The 14,118-nt window shown below is 36.6% G+C and overlaps 1 protein-coding gene across 1 annotated transcript; it reads right to left on the bottom strand.

Annotated features, from left to right (window-relative positions):
- Window positions 1–10,931: 10,931 nt before the first annotated feature.
- Window positions 10,932–13,344, bottom strand: LOC145805597 (uncharacterized). The gene is made up of 3 exons (XM_082900761.1): window positions 12,234–13,344; window positions 11,670–12,066; window positions 10,932–11,574 (listed from the first exon to the last, which is right to left on the bottom strand). The coding sequence occupies exons 1-3, from the start codon at window positions 13,342–13,344 to the stop codon at window positions 10,932–10,934; spliced, it is 2,151 nt and encodes a 716-aa protein (XP_082756887.1).
- Window positions 13,345–14,118: the final 774 nt, after the last annotated feature.

The following is a 14,118-nucleotide window of genomic DNA, read 5'->3' as shown; positions in this document are numbered from 1 at the left end:
ACCAAAATGGTGATTGAAACTATCATAATTTAATGCCTTATTTGATTCTATCATAACATAGACATTACCAACACTTAGAGTATTCACATACTGTTAATCAAATTCTCTATAGGAAATGTTGTTTAATCATTTACTTGGCCTATTATGATAGATTCACTCACTATTTGACCAACAAAAAAGTTGAATTATATAAGTAGCTGGTTTAATCAAAAGAAAATAAACTATTTTAATTAAAGCATTTTACAAAACATGGTGTATGCACAAAGATACAAAATAAAAGAGCTTGACTGTATCAAAATAGGTAAAATACCCAGAATGAAATTCTCAAGTTTAGACAGAAATGAGGAGATGGAAGAGGGGCCAAACCAATTCGTTGAAAAAGTCCTCAGGAAGCATTCAACAAAATTTCAAGTGGTATTTTAAACACAACAATGTGAGATTTTATTGGCAACAAAAAAACACAAAGTTTTCTTGAAAAAGTAAGTTATGAAAAAGTATTAATTTTGAAATCTTAATTACACGTCAAAGTTTCCATAAATTTAGGACTTTTTGCAATCCTCAAAACAATGCTCAATTCCCATCATTTACCTTAGTGTTAAATGATTTTCATAACGAGCGGAGAAGGGAAAAAAAAGAAGAATAAGAGGTATACTTTCGTTGAAATTTAGGGTTCCAAAAAATACTAGACAAGCAAGACAGCTGGTTATAAGTGGGCAAAATCGCCATCTAAAGCGCCAAACTTTTGTTGGAATTTTTCCAAAAAATATAGACCTTATCTAAATATGTATTTTTTAGTTTATTTTTAACTTAATAGGCCTCTAGAGTTTTTTTTTTTTCTAAAGTTTTTTAGAGTGGTGCATTATGTGGTTGAGATTTAATGACAAGTCACATCAATTTTTCAGCATTAAATCTCAACCACACAATATACCACTTTAAAAAACTTTAGGAAAAAAGTTCTAGAGGATCCTTGGTGCAATTCAAACTAAAAGAGAATAATTAATATTTAAATAATATTTTATTACAGTCTCTTTAATTTTTGTTTAGGATTATAATTTCAGATTATTTTAGTTTTTCCTTTATTATAAATTGGAATATTTCAATATCTAAAACTTTTTCCTCATTCTCATTATGTGTTCTTCACTTTTAACATTTAATTTTGTGCCCATTGTAGTGTTAATAGAATTTGATGACAATTTTGATAAGAAACGCAGTGGGGGTGATTAGGAGTTTTGTATTTGCATTATTATCGGAGCAGAGGATAAGGAACATCTTTTCCGTAATAAGAGGAAGTTGTTATAGGCTGGCAGGTGGTCTGTTGAAAAGAAACAGAGTACTAGGTTCCAAATTCTGTTGAACCTTTCTGCTTTTGGAATCAGCTTCTCTCTTTTGAGATTTTTCAATTGGAGCGTCCTTTGGAGACCCTATCATGAAATTTAAATCGATAATTTAAATCATTTGACATATAAAATTTGCCGAATACTTTAATTCTATAAAAGTTATATTCATCGGATATTAATAATTATTTAATCAGATCATATTTATATCAATAATTTATTTTTGAGAACTTATGTGTAGTTTCTAATTTAGGAAGCACGGATACGGATACGGGATACGAGTACGATACGATACGGATACGGCGATACGACAAAATTTGAAAAACTAGGATACGGATACGGCGGGGATACGTTCATAAAAAATATTATTTTTACAATTTTTAGTAATGTAGCATACATAAAAATAAAACTTCAATTCAAATTCATTAATATAGTTATCTTTCGGCATGAACATAAAAAAAAAAAAATTCATCAATTTAATTAAATTTCAACAATATAGCATCACGGAAAATGAATGGGAGCACTAATTAGTGCTACCGCTAATGATGTGGTAGTGGGTGGGACGCACTGCCACAATGTTTTTGTGCCTTGTGGTTTTTTTTTTAGAGCACCACTTTTAGTGGGATGTAGCATTGTTGATAGCATCACCCATAACAACAACCATAATGCAATTCAAATTAGGGGGGGGAATTTACAAAATTCATTTATTTAATAATAAATTTATTTATTTTCTTATAAGAAATTAATTTAAACTAATTTACAAAGTTCAACTTATTTTAATTCTTTTAAACTAATAATCAAAAAATTTACAAATATAAAAGCTAATCTATATAATAAGGGAAGATGGTTTTTGAAAATGAATACAAATGTCTCAGAGATACATTTAATTTGGACGACTAAGATGATTTGTTTTTATTCTTTAAAGGTTGAGATGCTTTGTGACACAATCCCTCTCCCGCCCAAAACAATCCTTCTCTCGCTCTCTCTGCAGCGTCCTACCCACCCACCCACCCACCCACCCAAGACAAACCCAAACATTGTTTGCAACTTCTCAGGTGTCAATCTCTCTCTCCTCAGAGATCTCTCTCTCCCCCTCCTTTCCACTACCGCTCCGCTTCCACTGTTGTGCCGCCTCCGAACTCCACCGACAGCAACTCCTCATCTTTTCTCCCTCCCAGATCGATTTCAGATCTCAGATCTTCTCTCTCCTCTGATCTCCACCGACAGCAACTCCTTCTGCCTCTCGAACTCGGCTTGCAAGGTAAGATTTCTGCCTCTCCCCTTCTCTCTCTATCGGGCTGTGTCTGAATCTCCAGTCCTCCGCAACCGTCCCTCTCACTGTCGGGCTATGAATAGCTTATTTGAGGGTTTTGTTTATGGGTTATTTTTTCTCTCTATCTAATTTGTTGGCCTAGGTGTCTCAACCCGCTACGATGCCTCCGCCCTCCACCGTCGAGAGTATGATGAGTTAGCCACCATGTCTTCCCAAAACAAATGTAGAGAATCCCCAATTTGATGAAACTGTAAATCTTCAAATTTTTTTCTAACACTGTTGGCAACAGATGACGTCTATGGTCTCCAAGTACTGATATAGTTAAAATTTGAAGTATATTTCCACTATATTTCCACTAAAATTTGAAGTATATTTCCACTATATTTAAAATTTGTAATCTTTTCAATTTATTACAGATATGTAGGGATAAGGATGCTAAACCTCAGAAATGGGAATTTGTAGCACCATTGAAAGGGTTAGTGAATAGAATCTTCACAGAATTGAAGGATTTGGTTTCTGTCTATTAAGTTTTCTTTGTATTTTGAAGCATTGTATACTTAAATTTATATTTTTTGCTTAAAACTTTGTAGGATGAACAACCTGAAGTTCAAGGGCCAGGAGTTTGGGTGTCAACTGAAAGAGGTGCAATGAATAGTCCAATTGGTTTGCATTTGTTCATGTATATTGTGAGACACATTTATTCATCAATCTTGCAGGCTCTGTGCTTCACTAATTGTATGTGTATGTAACTTTATTATGTTTATTTTTTTCTGAGCATCCTTTGCCTGTTCGTGATAACTGAACTATTTGCTGAAAATATGAACAAAAAATTCATTTAAAACGTTGAGCTACTTATGATGGTCTTATAATATTCTTTTGTTTTAATTTTTGTTTGTTTGTTTATTTTCTTTCTTTTTGGAAGCGTGTTTCTAGAATATAAAAATGTTTGGGGTAGTTGCAATGTCAGTCATTGATACTGATGGCAGTCACTCAAAGGGTAAGGGAAATGTGGATTCTTTGAGCAATATGCACTTTTGGGATTGGTTTCCCCATCCTATCATTATTCATCTCCAATCTGTATAGTCCAATATGAATAATGTAGTCATATAATTTAAAATTTTAGAAGGTAGATTTTTTTTCCCTTTTCATTTTTTTTTTATTGGCTCTGGATTTTTAAGGTAGCTTAAACATTCAATTGTCATGCAAGGTTATAACATTCAATTACCAAATTTCGATTACTATTTTTTAAATTGTTGTGCTGTTTGGTATGGTGAGCAGAAAATTCAGGTTTGCATGTATTTAGCTTCCTGGCCAATTCAATCCTTAAAAAGGTTCTCTCAGCAATCCAAAAGGGAAAACTAGGGGCCTTTTCTCCTGAAAGACCTACAGCATTCTTGAAAAATTACAAATCAAGCCTAGATTTCTTGGGTCATTTAGAAGGTAAATTCTTTTAATTTTTTATTTGAACTCTTTTGGATTTAATTTTTCTCTTTTCAACAGAGGTGACTGCTGGATTTTTATGGTAGTTTAAAAACAAACTTCTGGTGTTTCTGAATTTGCATTTGCGAGTCGAAAGAGGCGTCTAGGATCAGTGGTAACAGTGGTCGTTGCTTCATTGTTTACTAACCTTATTCTGTAAGTGAAATTTATGAAATTAAATTTTCATTTTTACAGATTATATGTCATGTTCTTTTGTATTTCTTCTCTTTCATAAATCTTTCCATTTTCTTATGTGTATTTTTTGATCTTATGGACTTGTTGGCTGGTGATTATATGTCTCCATTTAGCTCAGCACATATTAATTGGTCGAATGGTCATACTAATATCCTATGTTTAGCTCATTTTTTGTTTTTATTTATTTTAAATTGTAATTGCGTTCTTAGCAAAATAATAAGCATGAATCAACCTTAGTTTTTTTATTTTATTTTGTTTGTACTATAATGATATTCTGAAGTATCACGTGTCATTAGGTGGTTGGTGCCGTGGTATTGTTTAGTGAGATGATAAGAAAATTATCTCCACTTATGTTGAAGCTATTCCTATTATCCAGTTAGAGTCGGTTTACTTTTTATCAAATTATGTTTTGGATGCTCTAGGCCTTTATTTATTTTTTATTTATTTTATTTTTTCAGAAGTTGTTGAATTTGGCCAATTGCACATCATAGTGGTGACCTGTTTTATGGTTTTACATGTTTACTTATTGATTCTGACTTTTGTAGCCTGTATCCGATGTTTTACCCTTGGGGAACATGATTGCCAAAGAGCTAGCTGACCCAGTAAACCGGTCACAAGATTTTTGTATTGAGATTGTTGAAGCTAGACACCTGCCAAAATAGCTCCCTTTCCTTTGTGTGCGCGCCCGCCCGCTCGCGCTCACACTCTAGCATTACCTGTAAGCTGATTGTACTGAAAATAGTTAAATGCTGCTTTGACTGCTCAAATTTAAGTTAAGAGATGGGATTTGTTTCATTATTATGAAGTTCATGTCCATGGTACCAAGATCTTATTGCAAATAATTTTCTTATATTGTGCAATGATGACCCTTATTCCTAGCAATTTTTTAATCCTCAGTTTTCTCAGGAACCAGAGTTTAGTTAGTGTCAAGGTTTATTTATGGTTCGGTATTTTATTGTAAAAGGTTGTTTCAATTTTTGTGCTTTAGACCCCCATTCTAAGCAGTTTGCTTTCTGATTAAATGTGGTGACTATGGACTTCATTTTATCATGTTTGATTTCTACCTCCTTCTCCATCATATAACAGAGTAAAATTGATTTGTTAATTAGGTATTATCTGGATATCACCACCACCATAGCCACCGTCATCGCCTTTGCTTTGAACTCCCTCCGGTACCTCTCTCCTCTTTCTCAAACCCTGTGGCTCTGAGGTTTAAATTGATGTTCTTTGTGGCTGTGTCTGTTCAAACCAATGAGAAAGAATTTCTTTGTTATAGTTCTCACATACTGCCACTGCTCTCTCTCTCTCTCTCTCTCTCTCTCTCTCTATCTCTGCTTTTTAGCAATCAAAGCTTATTTTAGGAAGTTTGTTGAAAATTAATTTTTTAATTTTTTTAAGAAAACATATATAAAAAAAATAAAAAATTAATGTGATTGAAAATAAATTAGAAGTCAAAAAATAATTTTTATTCAAATTCCCAAAACACCCCGAATTCATCACTCATGAAACGTTTCTCACTATCTGTCCTCTTTCACATGAATTATACAACTTTGATTTTCTGGCAGCAATTGCTGACCATCTATATATGATATCTACTTTGATAAGCACTGCACTTTGTGATAGGTTGGTATAGAGGGTTCACAATTTATATGACCCCACCTCATTTATGTTTCATTAGTGTTATTAGATTTTCTTATATTTGATATCATGATATGCGATCAGATTATTTGATTTGTGTATTTTATATTTTAAAATAATAATAATTCACAAATAATATTTGTTTAAGAATTTCAATATTTATTGGATCTTAAAGTATACGTGGTGATTAAAAAAGAAGATTTAACACATACTCAAAATAATGAACACCTATATGACAGTGGCTAACCAACCAAACTGGGGAAAAACTTAAAAAAGGAAAAGAAGAAAGAAAAAAGGAAAAGGCAACATATAATAATTCTTGCAAAATAAAATTATGAAAGGGTTGGATAGTGCATGAAAAAGAAATAAGTGTAGTACCAAGCAAGAAACTCACGTACATAACTTCGACAACATTTCAAGAGAATTTATAATAGTTGTTTGGGCACTTCAATCTTAGTTTTACAACCATTCATGTATACATAGTTTTAGCCTCATTTACCTCATTGCCTTTAGAAGTCAGCAAGTTCTCCTAAACTTCAGCTCAGTATCTATTTTCAATAATTTACGAATATAACTCCACCATTATTAACACTCTCAAATCCAAGGCAGAGTTGTTCTGCAATTTTCAAATTGGACAGACCCTATGTGAATGGATCAATAATTATCAATTTATCATCATACTTGTATTTGCAAGCAAGTAAACCTTGAACAACTGCAAATCTATCTATATATGCCTTCCAAAGGCACCTCAATTGAGAACAACTAGTTTTCTTTCTATTCTAAGGTGGAAATAACAGGTCCTACATTTTGGGGTTGTCCTGGTAGCCAGTGTGTTACTTCCACCTCAAAATCGATTTTGGAAGGCATATGTTTGTTCCTGTTGCTGTTAGGACCTGTTATAGGACCTGTTAGCCAGTGTTTAATCAGTAATGTTTATAGGACCTGTTAGGACTTGTTATTGGAAGGCATTGCTGATTAAACATATATTTTGGAGGTCCTAACAGGTTGCTGATAAAACATATAATCAAACATTGCTGATTAGAGCATGTTCACAATCGAACATTGTTGATTAAACATATATTATGGAAATAACAGGACCTGTTCCAAAGGCATACATTTTGGAAGGCATATAGCCCCTGTTATAGGACCTATTATTAGCCAGTGTGTTACTTCCACCAAGTAATACAATCGATTAAGAACACACTGTATAGCAAGTTTTCTTTCTATCTATATATACCTTCCAAAGGCACCTCAATCGATTGTATTTTTTTCATTTTTCATTATGAATTTGGGGTTGTTTGTTCCATTTTTTTTATTTTTTATTTTTGGAATATTCCATTGTATTTTTCAATGTGTTGGGTTAGTTTTATTTGAGAATTAGTATAAATTGCTGATTAAACATTTTTTTTTTTGGTGGCATACATTTATGTTTGGACTTTCTAAATGATAATGATAAATTTAATTTCAACACTATAAAATTGAAGTCAATTGGGGAAAAGAAGAGTTCAAATTTGAACAATTGTTGTGTTTCCATTTTAATACTCTTCATGTTGCTAGGGTTGATTTTAATTTTATCATTTTAATGTGATTGTTAAAATACATCATCGAACAACCATAATTATATAACCAAACATTTCAGGTTGAAGTACAACAGTTATGAACAATATCACTATTTTCGGTCAAGTGTTCTTTTTTTTTTTTTTTTCTCCCTCCATAGAAATTTAAATACCTCTCTTATAATGTAAGGCCTATTTGTTTATTTATTTTAAACTTATCATATCTAATTTTCTTCTAATAATTGTTTTTTTCCTCATACTTTATAGGTGGATGAAGACTTACACTGAACGGTAATATCAACAAGAAATGACTTTTTTTCTTATTTATGTGTGTGTGTTATATTTTCTTAATTTTCTGTACATGGTATGTAGATGATGAAAACATATAATTAGCTCAAATGATTATTTCGTATAGAGCATAAAAAAATTATGAGTTAAGCTCATCATCTAAGCAGATGACAGTGACGTTGTTGTTGTGAGTCCGTTGTTGGCGGAAGGTGGCAGTGCTATGGGTGGTATGAACTCCTTTGTACGTAACATCAAAGGTAAAGTGAGGAAGAATCTGAAGTTATCGGGGTTTGAGTACCCAGAGTTGAGGCGTAAGGGACGGGTGATGAACAACGAAGTGAACGTTTCTAAGACCGGGGGGGTTGGATGTAGTGTCGATGTGATGAAAAGCCAAAGTGTGATTGATGTGGATAGGGTTGGTGACGGGAAGAAAATTTTCACAGGTTTTGGAATCACGAATCGTAACACAGTGTGGAAGATGATGACTGAGACAGAAAAAGATGTGATAAGCAATGCGTATGATACATACGGTGATAGGTCAGTACTGTGTGTGTTTGTGGGTTTAATTTTTAAGGTGTGCACTACTAATTGCAATGGTAGTTTTTTGTACTGTAGTACACAATGTTAGTGTTGTTTATGTAATTGTAATGTTATATGTTGACACGTGTGTAGGGCTGTAATGTGGGTTGGTCAAATTGATGGCAATGCAGTATATTTTTCGGACGTTAGATCACTGGTGAGGCAATTAGGTGTGCGGGGGAATGTAAGTGTTACCAACTCCGTTATGGGTCATACTAGTTTACCGAACTAACTGTTTTGTGAATATGTGTGACTGTGTGAATATTGGTTTTATTTGGATTCTGGCACTATTTGTTGCAGGTTATTGACGCCTTCGCAGAGGTGCTGTCTGATGAGCAGGAAAGGTTGAATGCGGGAAAAGATTTTCCGGAGAACTCCTATTTCTTCAGCAGCATATGTTGGGTAAGTGTTATTCAGGTATCCATTGTGTGTCATTGTTTGTGGATGGTGTTGACTGATCTTGTTGTTTTGGTTTGTTGTGTGTTTGATGTGCGCAGGACGTGATGAAAGGTGACAATGTGGAGGCAAAATTCAAGTATGTGACGAGCAATTTACATGCTGGTAGGGATGCACGTTACATCCATTTCCTGGTTTGCCACCTTGGTCATTGGACGTTAGTGGTTTATGATACTGAGGACGGAAGCTGGAAGCACTACAATTCGATGCGGAGCAGGACGGGTACCGACGGTGTGCACTACGCGGAGGCTGTAAAATTGGTGTGTTGATTTGAATAATGATAGAGTTGACGAGTATTGGACTAATTTACGTGTATTGGAGGTACATGTTATACATTCTCATTGGGTTTGTTTTTATGGCGCAGAAAAAAATTGTTACAGACATTCAGCGGCAAGCGATGGCTGCAAATGGATTGGATCAGCTGGTTGGTACGCAGGACTTTGATATGATGGTTGAATCAGTTTCGGAATGCCCCCAGCAGCGTGCGGAAACGTAAGTGCGACGTGTTTTTATTTATTTATTCTTTTTAACAAAAGGTTGTTCCGGTAGAAGATTTCTGATGTGTTTTGTTGACTGACCGTTTCTAATGTGTTTTGTTGCAGCATGGACTGTGCGATTATTGTTTGCGCAATAATGAGACAGTATGCGAATCATGTTGATGTGGGGCGGTCATTGGAAGGAGGCAACTGTAGCGTGTTACGTGCAGACATGGTGAAAAGATTCATAAGAGATCCTATACGTGGGGTGATGAGCAACATGGGCCGAATGGTTGGGTAAATGAAGTTCAATTACCGTTACGTTACTACGTACTACAACTACTTTATATTTTACTGCGTAGATTACAATTTGGAAATAGTTTTTTGGTTGGCAGTTGCAGTACATACTGTTTATATTTTGTGTGTTGGTTTTATGGTTTTCGCATTGGCTTGTGGTATATAATGTGGGTTTTGTCGTGGATATTTTTGGTTACGCTGAAATTAAATTATGCCTAGATTATAAACAAATAAAAACTATTACGTTACTCCGTTTCGCAACTGTGTTGAATTATAGTGATTAATGCGCCCGTTTGAAATACTGATTTACTGTTGGTCCTTTTTTGACAAAGTGTTATGCATTTATGTCCTGGTTATATGTATGTGTGTTTGCATTAATCTCATTCGTGAATGTGTATGTGGCGTGCTGTACGTGTATGTGGTGGGGCATCACGGATGCATCTGTTGATATAAATGTGTTGTCGAAATGGGATTTAGGTTGCACTGATACGGTATTGTAATTTGGTTCTGGCTTGCGTGGTAGGAAGTGTAGTATGTGTAGTATGGTGCAATTCTTGGATGGGAGGGGGTTTATGTGTGCTAAGTTGTTGATCCTGTTCGAAGGGGACGTTGTAGTGTGAATCTGTAGTTGCATCGATATGGAAATCTAACTTACTGGTTGTTCTGTTCGTCTTGCTGGCGGTGTTTAAAGTGCATCGTTTCGGGTAGGGTGCGACTGTTAGTTGGTGTTTGGAATGTCGGTGTGTGGTGATGGTGTGAGTTGCAAGTTTTGGTTGATGTTTGCATCGTAAAGGTGTGTTTGTGGCGTGATGTTCGCACTGTTAAGCTTGTATGAATTAATGACACAGGAAGTAATATGTTGTTGATGTGCAAAGGCTGGTGTGATATTCACCACATGACGTCCACACGCTTAGGTTGGTTACCCTGCATGCTATCATACCAAACACGAATGCAGATTATTTGCATGTTCTGTTGTAGTTGTAAAATACTGCAGTTCAGGATTCACGTAAAGACACGTGAAAAAATGTTGTGGGAGTTATAAGCTGACATATTGGTTCAATACACGGATGTCAAAGTTTGTGACGGAGCTACGTTATCTGCTGTGGAGATAACACGTATGAAATTAAATGAAGGAAACCTGTTATTAATAACTGAGTGTGCCAATGATAGTAAATTGGCTATGACATTGTCGTGTGGCATCGCACACAATTATTGAAATCAAAAAACAATTGAAACAAAAAAATTGCATCGAGGAAAAAACTGGAACAGTAATAAGAAAGTATTGTATCGAATATGGCGAGGAAAAAACTTGAATAGTAATAATAGTTTAGTGCTGGTGTGGCCGGGTGGAAGGATGTGGTTAAATGGGTTCGTTGCATGTCTTCCTGTTATGATTCCCCATGCGCCCACATCTGCCGCATCTGATTTGCTGAACATGTTCCCCCTTTGACAGTATCCTCTTCTTCTTCGGTCTACCGGGTGGACGTTTCACGGCAGGGGGCTTTATGATGTAATCATTTGGGTTGAAAGGCGGTTGCTCGACAGTGGGAATTGGGAAAATGCTTGATGCGTAAGTGGCCCGAAACTCGGACACGTGGAAGTATGGTTTGACCAATGTGTTCAAATCCTGCCCACTCTTACGGACGGCAACCATCGCATGTGCGCAAGGGAACCCATTGAGTTGCCACTTGAAACATGAGCAAGTTCGTCGTCCGATGTCAATAGTGACCGATGGGAAAGAGTGCACTTCGTACACATCAGCGTTTGATTGGCTCACTTTCCATGATCTACCTTCGTTGAATGCTTTTCCTAAACGATCTTCCATTTTGGGACATATGGTGCCGGTCCACATTTGGGAAGCGTCTCTACGTTTCGCCATTTGTCGCATCAATTTGGTCCGTATGCTGTTAACCATTCTTGTGATTGGGAGGTTACGGGCCTCACGGACCCATGAGTTGAATGATTCTGCAGCATTTGAGCACATTTCGCCATAACGTCGCCCCCTGCAAAATGAGTAGAACATGTAGGTAAATAATTATGAACATTATGAGGAAATGTGTTGTGCATGTGGTTTTTATGAGTAACATGTGGGACGGACCTGAAAAATGCATTTGCCCAATGTTGTGGATGTGCATTTGCTAGGAATTCAGATGCAACAGACCGACCCGATTTTTGGAATTGTTCTACTCTGTGGTTAAAAGCGGTAACAGTTGGTGCGTATGCGCAATGTCGTAATTTGCTAACCAAACTTGCCCGATGCATACTGTTTGTGTAACGCAACCTGTCCCTTAAGTTCCTCTGCAAATGTTGTAGACAGAATGCATGTTCTGCATTCGGAAATACAGTGGGCATTGCCTCAAGCAAACCAAGGTTCCGATCCGATACGAATGTTAGAGGTCTGTCACCATGAACCACCTGCGCGAGATGATGAAGAAACCAAGACCAGTTTGAGGTGTTTTCGGAATCCACCACCGCATATGATAGCGGGAACAAACCTGCAGATTTGGAAAATTTTGTAGAACTAAGTATGTACTGCATGCAAAGGTTATGACAGAAACATAGCGCCTGGGGTTAATGACCACGTTAAAATATAGTTTACAGGTGGTGTGGTTGGTTGTCATGTGAATGGGGTATTGTGATTGTGTAAATTGAAGGAACTAACCTTGGTTTTCGTCTTTTGCAGTGGCCGCAAGTAGAAAACCTTTGAAGCGGCCTTTGAGGAACGTGGCGTCTAGGAAAAGCAGAGGACGGCAATGGTGGAACCCGTCGATGCATGCTTTGAATGAAATGAAATAGCGTCTGAACTGTTGGGTGTGATCATCGTATTCAATGTTAATGTAGGTCCCGGGGTTGTGTTCCAATACTGCGTTACTATACCAACGTAACTGGTCAAACGAAATGGAATGTGCACCGAACAATTCTCCCCTCGCTTTTTCAACACCGAGCCAGGCCACCCGGTAACTTATATCGAGCCCGTAATCTTGTTTCAAGTCCAATATTACTTCGGTCAGACGAGTTAAAGGTCTATCACGCACACGTTCAGATACAATGTCGGCCACAAGATCAGACCCAACAAGTGGGTGTGTGGACGTACGCACAGCCACGCCACAAATGTGTTCACTGTTCCATTTTCGTAAGTAAAAAAATCTGTTTGCCTCCAATTTCCGTCCGTGCACAGACCACGTGCAAGACTTCGATTCGTTCATAGCACATATAGCCGTTACCCGAACGGAGTCGTTCTTCAGAAATTTGATCTGGAACCCACATTCAACGGCGTATTTCCGTAGTACATTCCGAAATTCAGAAGCCCCACCTTCGAAATGTTGTCCAATGTGGGTAAAACCTTTTGCCCATGGAGCGGAAAGGAAGACTTTCTCCTTGTGGGGACAAAATGATTGCAGCAGGTCGACTTCATCATCCATTCTGAAATCATTAAGTAGTGCATCCCCTGTTGTGCCTTGATCTTGGATTAACATTGGGTCAATGGCATGAGTGTTGTCATCCCGACGAGGATGTTGTTCAATGACCACGTCAATTAACTGCAACTGGAACGAGCGTGTAAGGCAAACCATATTCTTCAGGTCGACATCATTCTGTAAGGAGAAGTTGTTATAGCCGGGAATCTTATAGAACAACTCGAAATTTCCCGGCAGGAGTCCGGAAAACTTCGAACAAACATAATCGACAACCTCAGCAAATGTGTTTGACGATTGCAGATTATATGCGACATTCGTAGACCGGTAAGAACAAAGAAGCATCAAAAGGGCGTCCATCTGCATAACGGCACAGGTATCAGTAAGAAATAACACACGACTAAGTATGTGAGAAAGACCCATAAGCCGAAGATGAAAAAAATTGCGATAGAAATGCAACTGCAATGGGAATTGTGCATCGTTGTCAATGTGTGGTTACAAGTGCGTAGCGAACGGGAATACATGGAATTGGCTATTGTGTTCGTGAAGTCGAATGTTTATCTGTAAACATTAATTTGTCGGTGTGTTCCACAACATCGACGAAGTTGTGCATAGGTGAGGGGGGATTACTGAAGTGTGGGTATGGTGAGTGGGGGATCCGTAACGGAAAATGAACAGAGAACCTGTGTGATATGACGGTGTGAACGTAAGAGGCTGAATTTCTAAGCCGCAGAGACGATCATGAACCCACAATGTAAACCCTAATTACAATACCTCTTCAATGAATTTTGACCCACTGTCAGGTTCCACAATTGCTGGGATTGCGCATACAAATATGGAAAAACAGAACATCCCATATAATATCTGAGGCCATATCCGTCCAGGCCACACAAAAAAATTTAAAAAAGGACTTATGGGTAAGGAATCCCACCTAATATGGAGTTGTCAATCAAAGAAAAAATCAGCAGGACTAAATGGAACACAATTCACCCATAAAGGACTTTCCGATAAATTTCCCAAATAATTTTTAAAAAATTTAAAATATTGTTTTGACATTTATTTTTGTTAAATTAGTTTATATTTTATCAAATTGACAATTTTACCCTTGAAAAATCTAATGATATTTTCAATTGT

Source organism: Camellia sinensis, chromosome 13 (assembly GCF_055761805.1).
Source record: "Camellia sinensis isolate YWXY chromosome 13, ASM5576180v1, whole genome shotgun sequence".
Lineage (NCBI taxonomy): Eukaryota > Viridiplantae > Streptophyta > Magnoliopsida > Ericales > Theaceae > Camellia > Camellia sinensis.
Note: the sequence above shows the minus strand (reverse complement) of the source record. Positions and strands in the feature narration are given on the sequence as shown.

Excerpts from the sequence above, each read along its gene's own strand:
- LOC145805597 (XM_082900761.1), bottom strand. The coding sequence starts at position 13,344 with ATGGACGCCCTTTTGATGCTTCTTTGTTCTTACCGGTCTACGAATGTC. Across the intron at positions 12,067-12,233 it reads TGCAAAAGACGAAAACCAAG|GTTTGTTCCCGCTATCATAT; the intron begins GTTAGTTCCTTC and ends CCAAATCTGCAG. Across the intron at positions 11,575-11,669 it reads TGGGCAAATGCATTTTTCAG|GGGGCGACGTTATGGCGAAA; the intron begins GTCCGTCCCACA and ends CTCATTTTGCAG.